Source organism: Dreissena polymorpha, chromosome 12 (genome assembly GCF_020536995.1).
Source record: "Dreissena polymorpha isolate Duluth1 chromosome 12, UMN_Dpol_1.0, whole genome shotgun sequence".
Taxonomy (NCBI): Eukaryota; Metazoa; Mollusca; class Bivalvia; order Myida; family Dreissenidae; genus Dreissena; species Dreissena polymorpha.
Genome location: NC_068366.1, coordinates 71,679,464 through 71,703,497, shown reverse-complemented (window position 1 = coordinate 71,703,497; position 24,034 = coordinate 71,679,464). Strand labels below are relative to the sequence as shown.

General features: G+C 35.9%; 1 protein-coding gene across 1 annotated transcript in view; it reads left to right on the top strand.

Moving 5' to 3' along the window:
* The window catches only part of LOC127852326 (ceramide glucosyltransferase-like), a 65,271-nt gene that overhangs the window by 34,861 nt on the left and 6,376 nt on the right, over window positions 1–24,034 (top strand). Inside the window, exons 4-8 of the mRNA XM_052386262.1 lie at window positions 4,566–4,667; window positions 15,833–15,945; window positions 16,518–16,696; window positions 19,440–19,526; window positions 22,651–22,840. Of these exons, the coding sequence (XP_052242222.1) occupies window positions 4,566–4,667; window positions 15,833–15,945; window positions 16,518–16,696; window positions 19,440–19,526; window positions 22,651–22,840 (671 nt within the window). The remainder of the gene's footprint in view (window positions 1–4,565; window positions 4,668–15,832; window positions 15,946–16,517; window positions 16,697–19,439; window positions 19,527–22,650; window positions 22,841–24,034) is intronic.

Genomic DNA, 24,034 nt, shown 5'->3' with positions numbered 1-24,034 from the left:
CAACATCATGCATTACTAGTATATCTAAAACATCGTAACAGTTTTATTATATGAAAGCAAGAATATACATTCTTAGTCATATGCAAAGTAAACACTCTGTTTAATAAGCACATCTACAAAATCTTCTTTTATTGTCCAACTTATAACTTGAAAGTCTTAATATTTAGTTGCACATATTCACACAATCACACATATCACTATCACACAAGTCCTAAAATGCATCCGCGTTAAGTGCCTTACACTTATTACTTTAAATTAACATTAACGAATGTATAATTTAGGCACAACAATTTTGTTAAGTTCATACAATTATAAGTAGCAGTCGTCCTGCTTAATTGTCCTGTGCGCCTTACTTATTAAATGAACATATGGTTATATTATAAACAATTCTATAAGAATATGGCGCAATGTTTGATTCTGAAAAAGAATAAATCCAAGTGTACACGGTTTTAAATCCAGGGAACTTTTCAAACACTCCGTAAAAACTAACTTAATCCAACAAATTAGCACAAAATATATACCAGAGTCATTGGTTTGGAATTATATACACTAAATTAAAAACTATAAAAGCGCACACAGTGACACTACATTTTCTATTGTTACAGTGGAGACACACACATGAAGAATGATCCTGTCGGCTGACAGATTCTATTTCTGAATTTAAGTCAACATTTTCAACAATTCATTGGGGTCAAATTCTTGTAAAAATCCCAGTGTAGCACCTTTAACCAGCGTAACATTACTGGAAGAAGTATTCAGCCGTCTAATTGGTATTTGATGGCTTTTAACTGTCCTTGGGGAGCTTAAAGTGTGCCCTAATGATATCCCATTTGTTGGCTGTTTATTTGACGAAGGGCATAGAATCCCAAGAGTTGAATTAATTGATCAAAGATTTATTGTCTGTCCAGGTATGATACACTCCGAATTGGCTGGAATTTTTACCTTGGCTCGTGATGTGACCCTAACTGCCCTGAGAGGTATTTTCTCAACAAATGTTGCACACCTCTTCCCATTCAAACGTAATCCACTTAATTGATAATCAAAGTCATATAGAAAATCCATACCAATAAGTCCGTCTTCACGAATTGGTGCAACAAACACAGTATATTCAAACCACTGTCCACATGATTTAAACTGTATTTGAAAAGGTCCTTCCCATACATTTGGTGTAGTTTTCTTTGATAGTCTTTTACATTTTGCAGTATTAATGCACAACCTAAAGTCCCCATTTAGCCATCAATTTCGAACACTAGGTGAATAACCAGAAACGGTATCTCTTGGAGGTCTTCGGCTGTCAGATTTAAGCCACTTCAAAACAACGCCAATATCTAGATCCTGCTGTTGGAGTCTGGCCATTCTCTCCGATGAACAGAAGACTTTGCTGAATTTGACAAGACTTTTTACAGAAGATGACATTTCACCTAATGCAGTCTTTCCGTCTTTATTCGGCATTTCATAATTTCTGTCATCCGCCTTCGAACTGTAATCTGCATCAGAGTTTTCAGAATGTTCACGGAAGCGCAGTCGGAATATCCGGTAGCGACGATATTTCCTAATTCTGAGTAACCCAAAATACATGAAACGTACACAGTTCAACAACTTCACCACCTGAAGCTGTAGCAGCAAGAAAATCCAACCCCAGAATCCGGATTCCTGAAGTTTTACTCTGGAAACTCTTGCTTTCGATGACCCCGAGATTTGCACAATCCTTTTTGCAAATAAAGGTACCGCGTCATCAAACTGAGAGAAATCTGACTAGTGCTTATGTTTCCTCAAACATGTGTCACATCCCTTACATGATGGCTCCTCTAGCGTTAGATGTCCTTCATAACACTCACATACTTCTGGTTCACTTGGTATTCGACTGAGGCTGTCCACATTAACATGTTTTCGGCCACTTCGGTGTTGTATCCGAAAATCATACTGCAATAACACTTCCAACCAGAGGGGATTGTTGTCACAATCACACTACTGAAGACATTTCCATCGATCCCTAAACTTTCTGTGATCATTCCGATTAGAATCCAGTCCAAACATGTCCACAGGTTCCACTAACCAGCTAGCAGCTAAATAAATCTTTTCCACGGGTTCCACTAACCAGCATGTGCTAAATAAATCTTTTTGGGCAACAATAACCGAAACTCCAAACATTGAAACAACACCAATAATCAAAATAAGACATTGTAACATTCCCATATGTCCAACCTCAATGAAACAGTCCCCTGATGATTTCGTAAGTCCAACAGCTCACTTTAATCCTGACACAATTATATAATAAGCACTTTCCTCACAAGCGTGTTAAAGTCCTTATCCCGACGCTGCCACCAGTGTTACAATTTTTGAGGGGGGGAGTTCATAAGTTCACCACACAGTATATGTACTCTACATTTTATTTACACACTACGAGAATAAATATATACACAATGAATAAGTCTCTCATACTCCTTCTCTCTTTACATTTCAACGGTCCATTCAACTCTCTCAGCCTCTCTCTCAACCTGGCTTTTCATACAATTCTGCCCACCCTCCCATATTTGGATGTGTGGACAGACACAGATAGAACTTAGCATTTAATTGGTATTTATTATTGCAAGTGTTGACATATTTGACAAGCAGACTCTGCGAGCACCAGAACAGACCAGATTTGCTAATCTTTATTACAAAATGATGACCAACTGGTATCCTGTTCTGGTAACAAATGCCTACCATGCCACATGGCATCAAACAGAGCAGTCTAAATTGAAATCATATACTAAAATTACAACATAAGAGAGAAATTAGTGAACATTCAAGAACTTTTGTTTAATTCTTTGATGATGTACATTTGTACAAGCCTGCTTGATTTTTAGCTCGGCTGTTTTCGGAGAAAACCCGAGGTATTGTCATAGCCAGCTTGTCCTGTCTGTCATCGTGTCGTGTCGTCCACTTTGTGCTAAAACCTTTACATTTTGTAAAGGTTATGAACATTGCCTCTAAAATCAAAGTGCTTCAACCTACAACTTTGAAACTTCATATGTAGCTGCACCATGATTAGTTCTACATGCCACACCCATTGTTGGGTCACTAGGTCAAAGGCCAAGGTCACTGTGACCTCTAAAAAAAAAAAAAAGAAGAAAATTCTGACAAGCTTTCATTTATTCAAGACTGCACCCGCAGGCCTTTTTCTTGCCATTTTGGGGAAAAATGCAATTTTGGGATTGGGGTCTTTTTTGCTTGAAAAGAACACTGAAAAAGTAATTTAATATTACTCAATTAACTGTTTATAATAAATCAAACAATAAAATCAATAATTATAAAAACATTCTTTGTTACATAATTGAGCTAAAATTGAGATATAAGAATCAAAATGCACTTCAAAAGATTTTTTTAATGGGATTTTTATTTTGCCATTTCGCTTTGGGAATGGGTCTGTTAATTGGACCTGTGCATCTGGCTGTTAAAGGTGTTTTAGTTGCATTAAATTCTTTGATCTCATCCATTTCTCTGCTTTTGTTGCATGACATTTGTAATTGTGAATGAAAATTCAGATATATTAGGCCATATTTTGTTGTTGATGTATGAAGGTATGCTGGTTGAAAACCATGCAGTACTATAATTTTGATTACAAATTGTTGCCAGGCATCTTGACCTTTTTTTGTAATAAATGCCTGTTCTTGCAGTCAAGTAGACTACAGCGTCTCAGATAGTATATCTGATATAAGGATGCTATAAATAATAACAATAAAAATGTAAGGTACATCATTTATATACAAGTACAAAATTGATAGATTTCTGTTTTTAGCTCACTAGAGCACAACATGCTGAGTGCTGAAGAGCCTTTGATCCTCTCGTAATCCCCCCCCCCCCCCCCCCCCCCCCCCCCCGGATCGAATGAATATTTTTGGCCTGTCTGTCATTGTATGTGTCTGTGTGTATGTCCTAAAACTTTAACCTTGGTCATATCTTGTGCAATATTGATGATAGAAACTTGATATTTGATATTTGGCATGCATGTGTATCTCATGGAGCTGCACATTTTTAGTGTTGAAAGGTCAAGGTCATCCTTCGAGGTCAAAGGTAAAAAAATCAAAGCGTCGCATTAGGGGGCATTGTGTGTCTGACAAACACATCTCTTGTTCATACTTCTTGTGTGAAGAAAGTGTTATATTTGTAAATGATTTATTTCATCTGTTGACAATAATATGTTTATTAAACAAAGCCAGCTAAGTTGTTCCAATGCAAAATGTTTCTGTGGAGTTTAAGTTCTGTTATGGCTACATGAAATTTAGCTGTTGAACTAGATTAACCCCCACTTTCCCTCTCAGAAGCAAAGTGAATTGGCTATGTGCAAACAGCATAAAACCAGAACAGCCTGTGAGTAACTCTTAGTCTGTTCAGGTTGTATGCTGTTTGCTGACATCAGTATGTAAGGGTTGGAATTGAAGCCTTTAAAATTTGAATCTAGTAAGAAAGGTCTTCAATTAAATATAACTTTCTAAGATACTACACACACGTCAAAATATGTATCTATGTGGTAAAGGGTTAAATGATGAAATGATGATATGTGTCAAATGCTGTATTTTCAGGAGGAAAAAATGTTGGCATCAACCCTAAAGTGAACAACATAGCCATTGGATATGAGGCAGCAAAATATGATCTCATTCTAATATCTGACAGCGGAATCAAAAGTAAGTGTGATGTGCAGAGTGGATTTGAACCTTGACATTTGAGTAACTGTAGAATGTTGGTGTTATCTGATATGACACAAGTGAGTGTCATAGGAAATACTCTTTATTGTGTTATATACATTCAGTAGTTAAAGGAGCGCATATAGTGTTTTTGGTTAAATTTGGGGCCATTTTTTCAGCCCAATGTCCCAATGTCAAATAGTTTATTTTTTCCAAACAATGACTGCCTTCAATTCCCAATTAAATATTTAAAAAAAAAACACATAATATACTACATTTTGTTCCCTTTGTAGCTCTATGGGAATATTTCTTAGTCAATATTATATTGAAAACACTTATTCCCAATTTGTAAGTATTTGTGAGTCAAAACTGAAATACACCTATTTATGGACACAATTTGTTCCCAATCCAAAGGGCCCCAGTCTCATTTCCAAAATTGTGGGTAAAACAACACTGTGTATGGATGTAGTGGCCAGGCAGCATCATGACCTGGTTTTCCCTCAATTTGATAATGTGATTTTGGCTCATTCACTTGAGAACAAGAAAGAAACTTTAACCTTATAGGCTTATAAATATGGTTTCTGCTAAATAACTAGAAAACAAATTCATCTTCTCCCCAAAAACGATTTTGGTGGAATTTCCATGTTCTTTGTTTATGACTTTCCATTAAGATAACATTGAAGTCTGCATATTTCTCCATAATTATGTTTGTTGCAAAATCCAGATGCTTCATTCTGTAGCGAAGTGAAGTTCTAAACTGTCTGGTTACTGCAATGAATGAGAGGCTCCTAGAACATTTTGTCTCATGCAGTGATGTAACAGCTGTTCTGGTGGAATTTCTGTTCATGATTCATGAGACAAAACCATGAGTCTTGAATTTACTTGGCATCAGTGTGAAATGCTTTTAGAGGAGAGCGATGCATGATTATGTTATCGGTCATATAACAAATGGGTCTTAAAGTCAAAAAATCAAAATCTAAATGGGAAACTTAAAGATTTTAAAACTGATTTTTAGAATTAATGTATACAGAACATCAAAATGATGCTTATATAATGCATCGTCCCAGACAAGCCTTTGGAGTCCGCACAGGCTGATCAGGAACACCTCTTTGCACTTGAACTGGATTTTCTTTCAAGAGACTTCTTTTTAACAAAAATACCATTTAAGTTTAAAGTGTACATTCTCAGATAAGACTGCGCAGACGGCACAGATTAATCTGGGACTACATTGTACACAAGTGCATTAAGTCCTGTTTTCCCAGAACCATGTTAAGATGTTTTGTTTTATCCTCAATTAATGCCCATGAATGTAGTTAGACATCCTTTGATCTCTGACTAACAATGGCCGAAAAAAATGTTACATTTATGTAACCAATGAAAACAGTAGGTAAATACCAAGCGTGATCAAAAACTCAGTAATTACATGTATATATATGTATTCTATTAATTACTTCACAATACATGTATCCCAGTAAACACATGTATTGACCCAATTATTTTTGGTATTATTCGGAACTTTTTCGTGTGTGTTATGATATTGCCAATCATAGAAGAGCCTGGCATTTTTATTGAAGGATCTTAACAACTTTCAGAAGTCTGTTGTTCATAGAACAATACAAATAGGTTGCAATTATTGATGAGTAAGTTTCTAGCTGAATTATTCATGTCTGATGGAAGCCTTGGAGAATAGAAGTGGATGCGTTCCGGAATTGAGAATAGGAAAACCATTTAAATTTTTTACATTTATTATCAAAGAAACCATGTGAATAAGTCTTATGTTGTTTGTACGATATGTGTTCATTTGTTTCATTTGATAATGCCTGGTAACAGGTGTATAGGATTTGTTTATGATTATGTGACATGTGTAAAGACCTTTGTATTTTTGTCACTTCTAAATTATATCATCCATGTAGAATTAAGAAGTCGATAAGTTCTTAGGTGCACAAACATTGAAAAAAAAGTTTCTTCTGTTATTCTAATGATAGAGCTCATCCATTTTACCTTAAAAATTGTGAGCCCAGTTGTAGTTTTGAAAGAATTTATCACCTGTTGATATGTTTATTATCCAGCAAATTTAAGAAGTAAAATTACTGTCCCCCTTTGTTGATAGCTTACTTCGTGTATTTTATTTAATCCTGATAGCATGCAGTCGTGCTTGTTGAAAAACAATTGTAAGTAAGTGGTTTTACTAATTAATTACTTCCACAAATGTAATACAAGATTAAGTAGTAATAGACTAAGTGCTTATGAAAGCCTGCATTATAAAGGACATGGTTCACTAACCACCAAAAAACGCCCAACCTCAGATTTTCCCAATATTTATGCTGTAATTATTGCAATGTGTCTATTTTTTAAAAATGACATTCATTTTGCAATATACTTAACTACGACGTCAAAATTGGCGAATAAACAACCCCTAGTAACACAGCGAAATGGCGCTCATTTATGACGTCATTTAACATGCTTATGTTACATTTTCCACTGTCAAAACATTGTCTAGATCGATCCATATCGGATTTTGTTTAAAGATGTTTTGGTAAATAAGGCTAATTATAGATTTCCATTTCATTATAGGCTACACTTCTCGTATATTTTGTCAATTTCTTTCGATAAGAAGAATTAAGCGAGTAGAGTAAACAGTCAACTTGTGTATTTGAAAAAAATCGGTATTTACATGCGTCCCAGTTTCCGGTCAAATATATTTAAAGGTGTAAGTCTCTTTCATTGATTATCATGAAAATAAAGCCTTTTTCATTTAAAATATTTATGGAGAGTTACTAGATAAATATAATATTATTATACTTAGATGTGGCGTGACACTCTAGTGCATTCAGTTACAGCGAACGTTCGCGAACGTTCTGCTATTGAACGCTCGGTTCGCCGCGAACCGAAGCGAACCCTCTTGGGAGGTAGTTCGCTAGCGAAACCAAAGTCTAGTGCGTTCAGTTACGCTCGAGTGGTCATTGTCGGATCGGGTACTACTTACATGTACCCGGGTACTCTTAAGTATACTAACATGTACCCCGGGTATGGTAAATATACTTAATCGTACCCGGTCGATATTAGACTAACCCGATTTGTATTCCAGTCCAAAATCCGATGTCGTTAAAACGCTATTGATAATCTTAAACAAACTTCTGTTTATAAAAACTGCATCAACATGCTTTTTGGGTACGAGTTTCAATAACATAAAGGCCATTTTACAGAAAATTAACATAAATGTAAATATAATTATTTAAAAAAAATAGCCGACAACGACCGATTAAGCGTTAAATTTCCCGGGTACGTTTAAGTACATATATTAACCGTACCCGGGGTACATGTAAGTATAATTAAGAGTACCCGGGGTACATGTAAGTAGTACCCGAGCCGACAATGACCAATCCAGCTTTAGTTACAGCGAATGTTCGCTATATTTCGCGAACCGAAGCGAACCCTTTCGGGAGGTAGATCGATAGCGAAACCAATCGTTCAATAAGACCGAATCGAAAACGAACGATGATTGGCAAACGTTTGTTGTAGCTGAACGCACTAGAGTTGTGACGGTAAACCTCGTAGATTTGTCAATTCTCCCAACCCCTGACCGATAACATTCATAATTCAGTAGCATACTATTATCTATATTTTATGTTACAACGGACTTCGTCTCCATTTACACGCTAGAGTGAAAAAGAAGACAGTTCATAGCTATTAGCGTAAACGAGAATGATCAGAAATATAAACAATTAATAAGGAAAGGAAACAAAAGCAACCCTTCATCTGTTTGATGAATTATATAGATCTTAACATATGTTAAGTAACTAATTATCTAAATGTTATACCAGTAACATATTGTTTGCTCATAACATTTTTGTTAACATGACTATGCATACATTTTGATTAAAAGCATGTATCCATGCACATCATTTCCAATTATAGCAGGTCCCAATTGAAAATGACGTTATTGTCAAAATAAGACGACATATTCCACTATCAAATTAATGTATTTACGTTATCTTAACGTGTTCAGGAATGTTTCATATTAACTTTAATTTGTTTCCAATAACTCAATTTTTATAAATGTCCGGTCAATACATGTACTTCTGTACAGTGGAAAATTACCTCCCTTTAATGGCCCCAAATTCGGCCCTCGTACAAATGCATGCGCATATCACACAATGTTTTGTTTGCACTTGCTTGTAAATAAAGAACCCAGAATGTATCAATAACTTAAAAAAAAAATATTTCGTATTATTAAGAAAGTTATTCAACAAAGCCCGTTATTACGTCCGAGCACTACTCGCTAACCAGTATATATCTACTTTAACAGTGACATCGTTCGTAATCGCGCGAATGGATTATGACAAACGATATAGTAAGCCATATTATGGACCATGAAATTGGTAAACCATCATTTTTTGAATAGAAAATATAATTGTTTATCTAAATGCCAACTTACCTTTAAGATATCGGGTAAATCCGACTTTGGAAAACGCGTCGTCTGCACTTTGTTTACATTGGATACCGACGCTATTCGTACCCAGTTATTTTCGAATGACGCGTACACAAAATCGTTTCTTATGGCCTCTTTTTTTAACACCAACATTGATAAGATCATTATTTTGCCATTTCAGACTTAAAACCTCTAATAAATTTTGGTAATAAGTGGTATTTTAAGCAGTGTTTTTTTTAATATAGGGTTAAAAAGATAGGTTCAATAAAGCATGGTAGGTTCTCGGAGATCAGCACTGGGTTACACATTTTTTAAAGTAAGATATGAGCGCGCAATAACACCGTCACAAAAATATAGTATTTTGTCTTTTGTTGTTTTTGCTATTGTTTAAGACAAAGTTTGTCATGGTGTTCTCGTGCGCTGACAGTTTATTTGTTGATGAAACAAAGAAATTTAGTGTAAATTCGCCATTTTCTTGTGTGTGATGTACTTTTATCATGATTTTTTTTACAATTGAAAACAAGGCACACTTATAAAATTTGACTTTTTGTGCAATTTAAATGTTATAGAAGATGAATACAAAATAAAAAAATGACATTTTTGAAAATTTGATTTCATTGATTTTTGGGGCGTTTTTGGGTGGTTAGTGAACCATGTCCTTTTATGAATTACATCTTACATTAACATTTCTTATGCACTGTTACTTAGCATTAAGAATTGTTTCAACAATCTCTGACTTTGGCTTTTTCCATTTTACATATAGTTGGGAATAGGCATATTGGTAATGGACACTTCAAATATACGCTGTTAAGTAAGTGAAAAGCATTGCAAGAAGAAACTTTACTAAATATCTTAAAAAAGGACATCAAGTAAAAACTACAAGTACATTTAATTGCCTTGTCATTCATGGTTGATCAATCATCATATACTATGTCAGTAAATAAGAAATGCATGGTTTCAGGCCAAATATTTTGTGTTCATTCCTAATGTAGGTGATATTATTAGTGACATTGCTGTCAGATTGATGTCATAGTTGAATACAGTAGTCATATGGAAGGCAGGGTACATAATAGTTAAAATGTAAATTATTGCAATGATTCTGACAGAAACATTTGTACAATTCATGGGCTGATTTTATAGAGGCTGAACACACATACTATAAACTGTATGTGGTTTGTAAATGAAATTATTTTGACAATATCTTTTCACCTCCTGCATTTGTTTAACAAGTGACTTACTTTCAGTTACAGGCACAATTGTGTACATTTTTCCTCTTTAAATACAGTTCCACTGCTTTGATTTGCTAATTTTCCAGGTAAAGTCTGATATGGTTAGATTACTTCTATTAAATCCAACTAACAGACTTATAATTAAGCAAAATAATGTGCAAAAAGGTGATATTATTAACTTGTAATGTTCATTCTTACAATTTGTTTTTACAATCTTTCAATACTTCCTGAAGGCAAAGCTAGTAAATTTTTTCAGAAGCATACCTAAAAAAGCTCATTTAGACTGTACATTGCACAAATTATTAAATGGAAACAAATTTACAGAAAAGCTTGAACTAATTCATTTAATCTATAAAAAAAAAATCTAAATGTTCTCAGTTTTTTTTTAATTCTTTTAAATTGAAGGAATCTGTTACTTTTGACAAATCAAATAAACATTTATTAAATTGTTTGTATTAACTGCAACCAAAGTGTAGCAATACGTACATGTATCTACCAGTAAAATTGAGCCTCGCTCCAGGAAAATGGGGTTTAATGCATCTGTGTAAACTATAAAAGTATTGTCTGATAATAGCCTGTGCAGTCCTTACAGGCAAATCAGGGACGACACTTTCCACTTTTATGGCAATTTTTAAATACATGTCTCTTCTTAGTGAAAATTTAATTTAGGTGGAAAAATGACTGACTGACTGCAAATGCTAATCTGGAATGATACTTTATGCACATGTATTAAACCCTGTTTTCCCTGAGGGGGGGGCTCGTATATTTTGAGATTAAGTCAGTGAGTATGTGTATGTGAAATATGGACCATGTTGAATGGCTTGAATTGATTACAGGTTGTGCTTTGCAATGCATTTATAAAGGTGTTTTCAATTTCATTTTATTTACTCATGACTTAAAATTAGACACGGTATTAAGACGTCATTGCCTTAATGAGTTGTCAATATTTTTGTTGCGTCTACAGTACTTTGTGATCTAGCAATCATTGATTATATTCTGCTGTCACGTAATTACGTATCGTTCGTGGAAAAGACACAGTAACCAACAAAGTTCATTTCTGATTTCTTTGCGTTTTATTTCTGCTTATTAACACAACACAACGTTTCCAAAATGTTAGTCAAATACAAGATACATGCGAAGCCCGCAATGGGCCCATCCCGCGAAAGCCAGCAATAATGCGACTTGTATGTTCGGCCGTTTAAGTAAGACTGTCCATAAATATAGATATAAACAACGAAAGCTTTGATAATTGTTATGTGTACAATTCTGATTGGCTGTGTAACGTCACGTGTCTACATGTACAATTCTGATTGGCCGTTTGTTAAGTCACGTGTCTGCAACCTAAATATACGTATGCAACGGACACCTAACGAATACATACGGAAATGACCGAAGATTGACACATACGGTAAGCAAATATTCGTGTCCGGTAATTATAACCCGAGGCTAATGATTTGTTGATCCAGATGGCTGCCTATTTAAGATTGTATGAAATGTGGTACAAATTTCGATCATTATATAAATCCAACAATGCCCCTAATGTGCATTTTGTGTGCGTTATGTTACACAACTTTCCCCCTTAATTTGATTTTTGTATATTTTATGATTTAAAAAAATCTTTTAAAATTTTACTATTGAATTACTAATTAAATAAAAAAAACTACATTCATATAAACACACTCAAATGATGGAAAATATGCGGATAACAATATGATTTCCTTGACAAGCATCTCTGCTGAAATAAATAACATTAGTAATTGTTATACAATTTAAATGTCAATCAAAATGTTGTGTAGAACATCATCTGTTGATCGTTGGCCATCTGTACATCTGGTGTCGTCCATGTTGTCTTGAAGTTGTAGCTCGCGGCGAATACGATGTTTCATTGAAGTCATTGCCGCCGTCATGAAGATAAGTCGATTGTAGGTTCGTCCGTGGCGATTGGAATGCGTTTGTTGATTCAGCTCTGCTTTCCGATGTTTAACTTGCGTCGTCGATTGTCGTTTCCGTTGTATTCATCGTTGTTGTTGTTTTCGTCGTCGTTTGTACTTTTGTTGATGGCACCAGCGTCTTCATTTCTCTCGGGACATTAAGATCTTCTATTGGCCATAATGCTCACGAGGTATTAACTATAGCAGTGTTCTCCTTGATGTCTTAGGCCTCGGAAGTTTCATTCCAAATGCGTTATCTACGCACGTCAAACAGTTGAACGGCTGCATCTACTCTATAGTGTTTAACGTCACAAGTATTGTGTCCAGTGTTGCGTCACTTGTTGTCCTTCGAAATCTTCTGGCGTTGGTCTTCTTTTAGCGATAGAACCAGGTATTCACTTTGAGAGTAAACGCCGTGATGTTCCATTCTAATTATGTTGTTTGTTTCTTCTATTCGTTGTGGAAGGCGTTGTCTCGCGAAGTCGCTCTTCTTCGGCGTTGTCTTCAAATCTCGATATTTTTATCTGCGTCGTGGTGATACAAGTATCAGTTGTTCAAAATCATGGCAAACATTTATAAATATCCCCTTAGTTATTGTTAAATATCGTCATGACAACTTACTGTGATATCTTATTCAAAAAAATAAATTCTTTACAACGAAAAAATATTAGTCAATTCCTCAAAACATACTTCGGATAAGTACATGACAGTTTGACATCTGACAAGCCATTTACTTAATATGACTTGTGTACCGCCTTAGGCATAATCATTTTACGCACGTGCAGCCAGTACATTTTTGACAGGCGCGCGCCACTTTATTGACCTAGAGTAATGGGTAATGATAGACGTACCTGTTCATATCATGGTTTCATAAACCTCATCTTTATCACTATAGTTTTGCCGTTGGGCATAGATTTATTGACATGTTTGACCTATGCACTTGTAAAAATGCGCAAATATGACAAGGCAGACTTTTATATATGTGCATTCATAATATAAGAACACGTATCGGTATACTTCAAAATTCAGGTCTTTGCTCCTAATCGAACTACTCAAATAATTCTTATGCGACATCGCATCTTCTGTCCATAGCGTAATTTGCTTTGATGGCACAGGGATAAATTCTCTTACTCATGAGGACGCTAAGGTTATCACAACCTCGGGCTCGGTATGTCTGAACGCTGATCAGTCAGCCGTGCTCATAAAATATAATTGTAACCCTTAAACAATTATATTAGAAATTTAATGCGTACATATTGTTATATTTTCACTGCGCTATACGCGTCAGATCGCATTAAATTCTTACTTAAAATTACTCAAGACCTTCAATATTACCGATATCCTACATATATTTGCATCAACACAATGACGTATATACATATTTACATAATATTTTGTTTAAGTGTCTGCCCTATTCATATTCGCAATTACCATTACTGTTCTTATTTCCTATTTCTTTCTTTTACAATTCTGAAACTATTTTTAAATTTTCCAATAATTTTATTTATTCGTCCTCTTTAATTATCTTTATCATTCTAATAAACAAAACCCGCCTTATTTTCTTTATTAAAATAATAAACAAAACTGTTTTGAATACTCTTATTTGTCTCGTACATTTTAATTTAATGAAAATTTACAAACATTCTAACAATTTAAAATGTATTGGTATGCAAAAAAACCCATATGTCCGTACATAATCCTATATTCTAACAATACCAAAAATATATATAAAAATTCTTTAAATACTCTCTGTGTGTACACCTTTAATTTAATGATTTCCATAACTCATAAAAATAATGTAAAACTCAAATATCTCTTTTTATTCTCGATTCACCGCTATTTATAAAAATGTACCGATAAATGCAAAATTGGCATGATTTTTATATTTGCAAAATTTGTTCATACATAATTTATTATTATCATTATTATGTTTAACATCTAACTACATAAAATTCTTTAAAACAATTCTTAAAAATTTCGTTGTCATGACGCCTTTTACTTTCATTTTCTTCTTTATAAATTTTGAAATTCCCTCTCCAAGTTTGCCATAATTGTTTTAAACAACTGACCTGAATTCATGTCGCGTTGTGGTTGTGATGTTTTCATTTTTTCGGCACGTGATCGCACTTGTGATCGTACTTCGGTCGTATCCATGGTACACGGCTCCATAAAATGTACTGTGTCACGTAATTATGTATCGTTAACAAACAAAGTTCATTTCCGTTTTCATCGTGATTTATTTCTGTTGAATATATTCTAACACAGCACAACGTTTCCAAAATGTTTGTCAAATACAAGATACATGCGAAGCCCGCAATGGGCCCATCCCGCGAAAGCCAGCAATAATGCGACTTGTATGTTCGGCCGTTTAAGTAAGACTGTCCATAAATATAGATATAAACAACGAAAGCTTTGATAATTGTTATGTGTACAATTCTGATTGGCTGTGTAACGTCACGTGTCTACATGTACAATTCTGATTGGCCGTTTGTTAAGTCACGTGTCTGCAACCTAAATATACGAATGCAACGGACACCTAACGAATACATACGGAAATGACCAAAGATTGACACATACGGTAAGCAAATATTCGTGTCCAGTAATTATAACCCGAGGCTAATGATTTGTTGATCCAGATGGCTGCCTATTTAAGATTGTATGAAATGTGGTACAAATTTCGATCATTATATAAATCCAACAATGCCCCTAATGTGCGTTTTGTGTGCGTTATGTTACACTGCTTAAAATATCAATTTCGAGTTTCCTTCATTTACGTCCAAAATGTGATGTGAAAATAAAATTTACCTAGATTATTATATTCGAAACAAGGAAAAATAGCTTCAAATGTGCTGTTGTTTATACCATACTGATTGTTTTGGATAGCAAAGGATACCTTACACCATGTGTCACGTTCTGAGCTTGGGCTTAATGCATGTGCGTAAAGTGTCGTCCCAGATTAGCTTGTGCAGTCCGCACAGGCTAATCAGGGACGACACTTTCCGCCTTAACTGGATTTTCGTGTAGAAGAGACTTCCCTGAAACGAAAAATGTCATAAAAGCGGAAAGTGTCGTCCCTGATTAGCCTGTGCGAACTGCAAAGGCTAATCTGAGACGACACTTTACGCACATGCATTAAGCACAGTTTTCTCAGAACACGACACACATGATCATTTTAATTGCTGTTTTATTAAATCATCATTTTTCGCCTTTTGTATTTTCATGAACACAGTGATAAACATGTGTAATGCCTTATGTTATACCATTTGTGTATAAAAAATGCTTGTCTTTTGCACTTGTTTAAAATTCACTGTGAAAAAAAAGCATTGTTTCCAGTCCACTTGTATTGTATAGGGCGTATCCTTCTGAGAGTATTAAGACAGTGGTGAGGGTTTTACCCAGTGGGTCAGCCTGTCAGCTCCCATCACCAACAGCACCCTGGTCTTGTCCCCTTCCCCTATTTCCCCCCCCCAAAAAAAAAAGAAGGGAAAAAAAAGAGAAAAAAGTAAAAAGGGAAATTATGCTTGGTGCATGGGGATTATATGTTTGACTCCAGCAACGCTCTGCTCATTTCAGTGAGTGAGGACACATTGGTTGACATGGCCACCCACATGACCCAGAAGGTGGGCCTTGTACATCAGATGCCATACGCTTGCCCTCGTAGGGGGCTGCATTCCAGCTTTGAAAAGGTACGCTGTCACCTAAATGCTTGTTCTCCAACCGTTTAAGCCTACATCACTCAGATTCACACTTTAAAGCGTTTGTTGTGCATGAAGAAGTATAATTTAATTAAAAACCTTTTCATACTAGATTTATGTTTTAAAGCCTTCATTTGCAACCCTAAGATACTGCAGAGAAGCAAACAGCATAAAGTTACTTGCAGGCTTTACTGGTTTAAAGCTGGTTGCACATAAGCTGGCAAACTATATACTTAGGGTGATTGATGTGTGAAAGTGCATCAATATTGGATGCATGCTCAACAGTAAAGGCAGGTGTAAAAAATAAAAAATGATGAAGTGAGAATTAAATTGAAATAAATTAGAACCTTGTAATATTGGTTTATGATCTAGGATCTGGTAATACAATAATATAATAGTATAGAATGCTGCTAAAAAAGGGAAAACATGGAGTTTGCATATTTCTGCTTTTGGCTCTGTGTCTTGCCTTGTAACGATTTTAATGTTGATATTACTTAAAAACGGTTCAATCATGATTAATCATCATCCTCTATGGTATTCACACAATTCCAATTATACTGTAGGTGTACTTTGGTAGCCAGCATGCGAAGATGTACCTGTCCGCTGACATACTGCGCATCAACTGCGCAACGGGGATGTCGTGCCTCATGCGCAAGGCCGTTCTGGACGAGGCAGGTGGCATGAAGGAGTTCGGACAGTATCTGGCCGAGGATTTCTTTATGGCGCAAGCCTTTATCGATAGGTTAGTTTAAAGTTAAAGATTGAATTACTGGTCTAACGTTTATTGCTGTTTCATTTAAGCCAGTTTCATCTAGATACACATGTTCATAGAGATCTATTAAATATACACATATGTGCAATCATGTAACAATATGAAATTGTTGTCAGTTATAATTATACCCCCATTACCATTGGTAATATGGGCTATATAGGAGTCACTTTGTCGGTCGGTCGGTCTGTCTCGAAATTTCATCTGATCTTCACCAAACTTGGTCACAAGTTGTATCTTGATGATGTATAGGTTAAGTTTGAATATGGGTCATGCCGGGGCAAAAACTAGGTCTCGGGGTCACTTATTGTGTTTTAAACCGAAAGTTTTTCCAGACCATAAAATTGTCATTTATTGTTAGATTTTAAAATAACTTGGTACATTTGTTCACCATCATGGGACGGTGTGTCGCGTGAATAAAGTACGTCGATATCTCCAAGGTCAAGGTCACACTTGGAGTTCAAGGGTCAAATGCTTGTCCGGGCCATAACTTTATAATTTATTGTAAGATTTTAAAATCATTTGGCAAATTTGTTCACCATCATGGGACGGTGTGTCGCGGGAAAGAATTACGCCGATATCTTGAAGGTCAAGGTCACACTTTGAGTATAAAGATTAAAAATGGCCATAAATGAGCTTGTCTGGGCAATAACTATGTCGTTCATTGTGAGATTTTAAAATAATTTGGCACATTTGTTCACCATCATTGGACGGTGTGTCGCGCGAAAGAATTACGTCGATATCTCCAAGGTCAGGGTCACACTTTGAGTTCAAAGGTCAAAAATGGCCATAAATGAGCTTGTCTGGGCCATAACTATGTCGTTCATTGTGAGATTTTAAAATCATTTGGCATATTTGTTCACCATCTTTGGACGGTGTGTCGCGCGAAAGAATTACGTGGATAACTCCAAGGTCAAGGTCACACTTTGAGTTCAAAGGTCAAAAATGGCCATAAATGAGCTTGTCTGGGCCATAACTATGTTGTTCATTGTGAGATTTTAAAATCATTTTGCACATTTGTTCACCATTATTGGTCGGTGTGTGGTGCGAAAGAATTACGTTGATATCTGCAACGTCAAGGTCACACTGTGAGTTCAAAGGTCAAAAATGGCCATAAATGATCTTGTTCAGGCCATAACTATGTCATTTATTGTGAGATTTTAAAAATACCTGGTAAATTTGTTCACAATCATTGGACGATGTGTCATGCGAAAGAATTATGTGGATAACTCCAAGGTCTTGGTCACACTTGGAGTTTAAAAGTAAAAAAATGGCCATAAATTTGGACGGCATGTCATGCAAAAGAATTGAACAGTTCAAAGGTCGAAATGGCCATTAATGATAATGGCATTATAATTCTTAAAAATCGCCATAAATTTGATTCTCTTGTTTTGTGAAGACAGCATGCAAAATAATCTGTGTCAATGCGGCACGTGGGGGTACACGTCACGTCTGTGACAAAGCTCTAGTATGAAAATAAAGCTAAGTTCCAAGTGTTTAAGTTTCTATTTTAATCCTCCTAATTAGTGCTAAAATAGTTAATGTTAATTTTATTGCTAAATTGATGGCAGATAAAGACTTTTATTGGAACCAGACCTTTTTCTTTATGTTAAACAGCCTTGTGAAATTTATTCATTGATTAAGAAATCCTAAGCTTTTAAGTCATATGTGATATTTGAGGTTTAAAATAAAATACAAGTTTCAATTCTGATAGGACCGAAATATCTGTAGCCTAGAGTAATAACAATAAGAATGCTACATTATTACTTCATAAAGAGCATGCCATCATTCATAAGATATTTTCTATTAAATTGTATTTATCTGATTTTTCCTGAGCAGAGTACTACACTTACAGCCACAAAAAACTCTCTACAACTGTGTTTACTTTACCCTGAAAGGTTATAATTTTGCTTAATAAATGCGTCTTAACTATTGTTCTCAGTGATTGATTTATTGTACTTGCCAAGACGCTCCCATGGAAGTAGTAATCAAATCCTCTGGAAATAAATTTAATCCCTTCCAGCACTTACAGTCACAATTGTCTCAATGTTTAAGCACTTATTTCAGATTAATATGTATGTTTTTGTTTTCAATTGAAAGTGGTTTTATCTTTTATGCTTGTCAGTTTTGATAAATTTCCAGAGCTGTTCATTTATCACTTTTTCCATTGTAGTTTGTGCATTTTGTTCCCGGCTTTCAGGGTTTATGATTAATCATGCAATCAAACTTGCAATGTAATGATTGCAGCACTAATGGATTTAGTAAAATGATACTGTAATTAAATATAACAATATGAGCCGCATTCTGAGAAAACTGGGCTTAATGCTTGTATAAAAGTGTCGTCCCAGATTAGCCTGTGCAGTCCGCACAGGCTAATCAGGGACGACACTTTACTCTTTTATGACATTTTTCGTTTAAATGAAGTGTCTTCTTAGCAAAAATCCAATTTAGGCGGAAAGTGTCGTCCCTGATGAGCTGGGACGACACTTTATGCTCATGCATTATGCCCAGTTTTCCTAAAACGCGACTCATATGATCTCTGCCTTATTTGCAGTACCCTAGTAATTGTGGATTGCAAAGTTAAATGCACCATTCTGAGCTTATATCTTGGAGCATACAATAAAATCACTTCTAGAAATTGCAGTTGCAGCACTAATTGTTTCTCTATAATAGTAATATAATAATAATAATAGCAATATTATTTCTCCTTTTTCAGGGGATGGCGAGTTAAGATGTGTTCCCGTTTGGCCCAGCAGAACTCTGGTACTTACTCAATCACTCACCTACAACAGCGCCTGTGCAGGTTAGTAGTACATTCCGGTAGGGTGGAATATAGCAGTCAGACTGTTCGTCCTTCAGTCTTTCTGTCTGGCGTTCCATTTTGCTAGACTTTTTTAGCTCACCTGATTGCTCAGGTGAGCTTTTGTGACCGGTCTTTGTCCGTCGTATGTCCGTCCATCCGTCCGTTAACATTTGCTCGTAAACACTCTAGAGGCCACATTTCTTGTCCCATCTTCATGAAACTTTGTCCCAATGAAATCTTGGCCGAGTTCGAAACTGGGTTGTGCCGGGTCAAAAACTAGGTCACTATGTAAAAAAAACAAAAAAACTTGTAAACACTGTAGAAGTCACATTTCATGCCCAATCTTCATGTAACTTTGTCAAAATGTTTGTCTTAATGATATCTTGGTTTAGTTCAAAAGTGGTTTTGATCTGTTGAAAAACATTGCCGCCAGTGGGCGTGGCAGTTTTTCTTATTTGGCTATAGAGAAACCTTGTAAACACTCTAGAAGTCACAATTTTTGCCCAATCATCATGAAAGTTGGTCGAAACATTGGTTCAATTGATGTCTCAGACGAATGAAAATGGTCGAGATCGGTGAAAAAACATGGCCGCCAGTAGGCGGGGCATTTTTCTCTATATGTATATAGTGGCAGTTTTCCCTATTTGGCTATAGAGAAACCTTGTAAACACTCTAGAAGTCCCAATGTTTGCCCAATCATCATGAAAGTTGGTGAAAACATTGGTTTTATTGATATCTCGGACGAGTTTGAAAATGGTCGGGATCAGTGAAAAAACATGGCCGCCAGTGGGCGGGGCATTTTTCTCTATATGTATATAGTGAAAACATGTGAACACAGTAGAAGTCACATTTTTGGCCCAATTTTCATGAAATTTGCTCAGAACATTTGTTTCCTTGATAAGAGAGTTGAGTTCAAAAATGGTTCCTGTCAGTTGAATAACATGGCTGCTGGGAGGGGGGCAGTTTTCTCATTATGCCCCCCCCCCCCCCCCCCTTTCGAAGAAGAGGGGGTATATTGTTTTGCTCATGTCGGTCCGTCCGTCCACCAGATGGTTTCCGGTTGATAACTCAAGAGCGCTTATGCCAAGGATCATGAAACTTCATAGGTACATTGATCATGACTCGCAGATGACCCCTATTGATTTTCAGGTCACTAGGTCAAAGGTCAAGGTCATGATGACCCGAAATAGTAAAATGGTTTCCGGATGATAACTCAAGAACGCTTATGCCTGGGATCGTGAAATTTCATAGAAACATTGATCATAACTCGCAGATGACCCCTAATGATTTTCAGGTCACTAGGTCAAAGGTCAAGGTCACGGTGACCCAAAGCAGTAAAATGGTTTCCGGATGATAACTCAAGAACACTTATGCCTAGGATCATGAAAATTCATAGATTCATTGATCAAGACTCGCAGATAACCCCTATTGATTTTCAGGTCACTAGGTCAAAGGTCAAGGTCACAATGACCCGAAATAGTAAAATGGTTTCCGGATGATAACTCAAGAACGCTTAGGCCTAGGATCATGACACTTCATAGGTACATTGATCATGACTCGCAGATGACCCCTATTGATATTCAGGTCACTAGGTCAAAGGCAGGTCACGGTGACCCGAAAAAGTAAAATGGTTTCCAGATGATAACTCAAGAACGCTTATGCCTAGGATCATGAAACTTCAAAGGTACATTGATCATGACTCGAAGATGACCACTATTGATTTTCAGGTCACTAGGTCAAAGGGCAAGGTCACGGTGACCTGAAATAGTAAAATGGTTTCTGGATGATAACTCAAGAACGCTTATGCCTAGGATCATGAAACTTCATTGGTACAATGATCATAACTCGCAGATGACCCCTATTGATTTTCAGGTCACTAGGTCAAAGGTCAAGGTCATGGTGACCTGAAATAGTAAAATGGTTTCTGGATGATAAATTTATTTCTCCCCAACTACTGACTGGAATTGAATGAAGCTTTAAGGGAAGCTTAACTACCTTGAGGAGATGCGCTTGTAATTTGTGGGTTCTGGTTAGATGATTTATTTAGAGAGTTATGGCCCTTTGAAAGTTTTAAGTTGCTAAACCATCCATCGTATTATTTTGTCCAAAGTTATGCCCCTCAAAACGTTTCCTTTTATCTGAATATATAGTGCAATATTGTGACAAAAAAACCTTTAGGGAGCATCACCCGTCTCCGACGGTTTCTTGTTTGGCGAAGTTATAGGCCATGGACTCAATTTTCTTTATAGTAACTGTTTTCAGAAGGTTTTTTGACATTTCAACGCTAGATGTGGAATGATTACATAGATTTTTGTAGATACAAAATGCTCGTTTTTATTTATTTGTGACACAATTAATTCCATGTCAATTTCCCGCGAATATATCTATTCATACGACACATGATTACTAAAATGGAACCATGTTAGTGTTCATGTGTCGAATGAATAGATATCTTTGCGGTAAATTAAAATGGAATTAAATATGCAAAACAATAATAAAACGAGCATTTTGTATCTTCAAATATTTATTTTATAATACTTCATCTGGCGTTGAAATTTCGGCAATTGCCATAAGGAACCATGATTTTTAATTGTTAGCTCGGCTGTTTTCGGAGAAAACCGAGGTATTGTCATAGCCAGCTCGTCGTGTCATGTCCGCGTCGTGCTAAAACCTTAACATTTTGTCAAGGTTTTGAACATTGGCTCTAAAATCAAAGTGCTTCAACCTACAACTTTGGAACTTCATATGTAGCTGCACCTTGATGAGTTCTACATGCCACACCCATTTTTGGGTCACTAGGTCAAAGGTCACTGTGACCTCTAAAAAAAATATTCTGACAAGCTTTTTTCATCTATTCAAAACTGCACCCGCAGCCGAGCGTGGCACCTGTTATGCGGTGCTCTTGTTTAGCTTTATTTTACTAAATATTGTACCAAATTTTCGTTGATTTTGAGTAGAAATTTTACTTTAAGTTGCTTTATGTGAACTGAAAAAAATTGTTACAAGAAAATAACTTTGAAGTTGTAGTGCCCTTAGCCTATAGCAAAAATAGTCATTGAAATGCATAAGTTACACATGTAACTGACTTTCAATAAAATAACCTTGCTAAACCTCACGGTTTCAGGTGGATGAAGTTGCGCAATGCGATGGTTCCGGCCACCATTTTTTGGGAGCCCATCTCCCTGTGTTTCACGCTGGGACTCATGAACGCCTGGGCGGTGAGCTACATGTTGGACCTTAGTCCGATGTCTTACCTGCTGGTCCATACTCTTCTGTGGTTCCTCTTGGATTACACCTTGATTAAAGTGCTTGAGGTGAGTCTTAAAAGTTTCAATATCCTCCCGGAACACAAAGTTTTAAAGGGGTATATTGGAGTAACTCTGTCGGTGCCGCAGTCTGTCAGCAGAAAATGTTACCAGTTTGTTAAGAAAAGCTTATCATGAATGATACCTTCAGCCTTAAAAAAAAGAGACTATCTTTTAACAAAAAAAATAATAATAACAGAATTGTTATCCCTGATTAGCTTATTTAGAAAGTTTTTCAGAGACAGGGCTCGAAATTAACACTCGCACACTCGCAAAATGCGAGTGAAAAATACAGATTGCGAGTTAAGTTTGCAGCCACTAGAATTTTTTTGCGAGTGAAGAAATAGTGAAAGAAATAGTGAAAAAAAAGAGTTATATTGCTAAATGCGCACAAGGCTCAACCGCAGGTCAATTAATAGAACGTCCGAATACCCATATGCGGAAGCTCGCACCTTGTATGTAGACTGGTATACTTATAGTACATTTATGCGGATGGTATTGGTACAAAGATAATAAAACAGTCGATTATCCACACATGTTCACTTTAAAAGACAAGAAACCTGAACAGTCATGTCGTCGAAGCGAAAAATAACTAGTTTCTTTTTTCCCACAGATTGAAATAACAATACGAAATATAAAGCAAAGTTAACCGTTGAGTTGAGAGAAAAAAAAACGGAAATTAAATTCTTCCACGAAACCAGTGAAAAGGTGGGAAAAAGAACTTCATATATAACACCAAAACTTGTGGTTGATGTCATATTTTATTTAGTTTTAATAGTACTAAACTAATGTCCAAACTTGCTTTTATTTATGTTTCCAGCAAAATTTGCGAGAATGTTTTTTGATTTTGCGAGCTGGTATTTAAGCTGCTCGCAATGTTTTGCTAGTAGAAAGAAAAGTTAAATTCGAGCCCTGCGAGAGCAAGGCTCAAGTTTAAGATGAATACATAATTGACAGTTTACATTTACTCAATGATTTCCTGATTATATTGCTGGTATCTCAACAATTTTTTCCCATATTTATTAAACCCCAAATCTGTGTTGAGGTACAAATATTTTAATTTCACTTGCGAAAATTAAGTATAAGCAGTTCAGTAAAAGACGGAAGGCTTATACGCTTTGTAGCAAAGAAGTCTGATAAGTCACTTCTGGCTTTTAAGTGACACAATATGTGTCTTGTTCTGAGAAAACTGGGCATAATTCA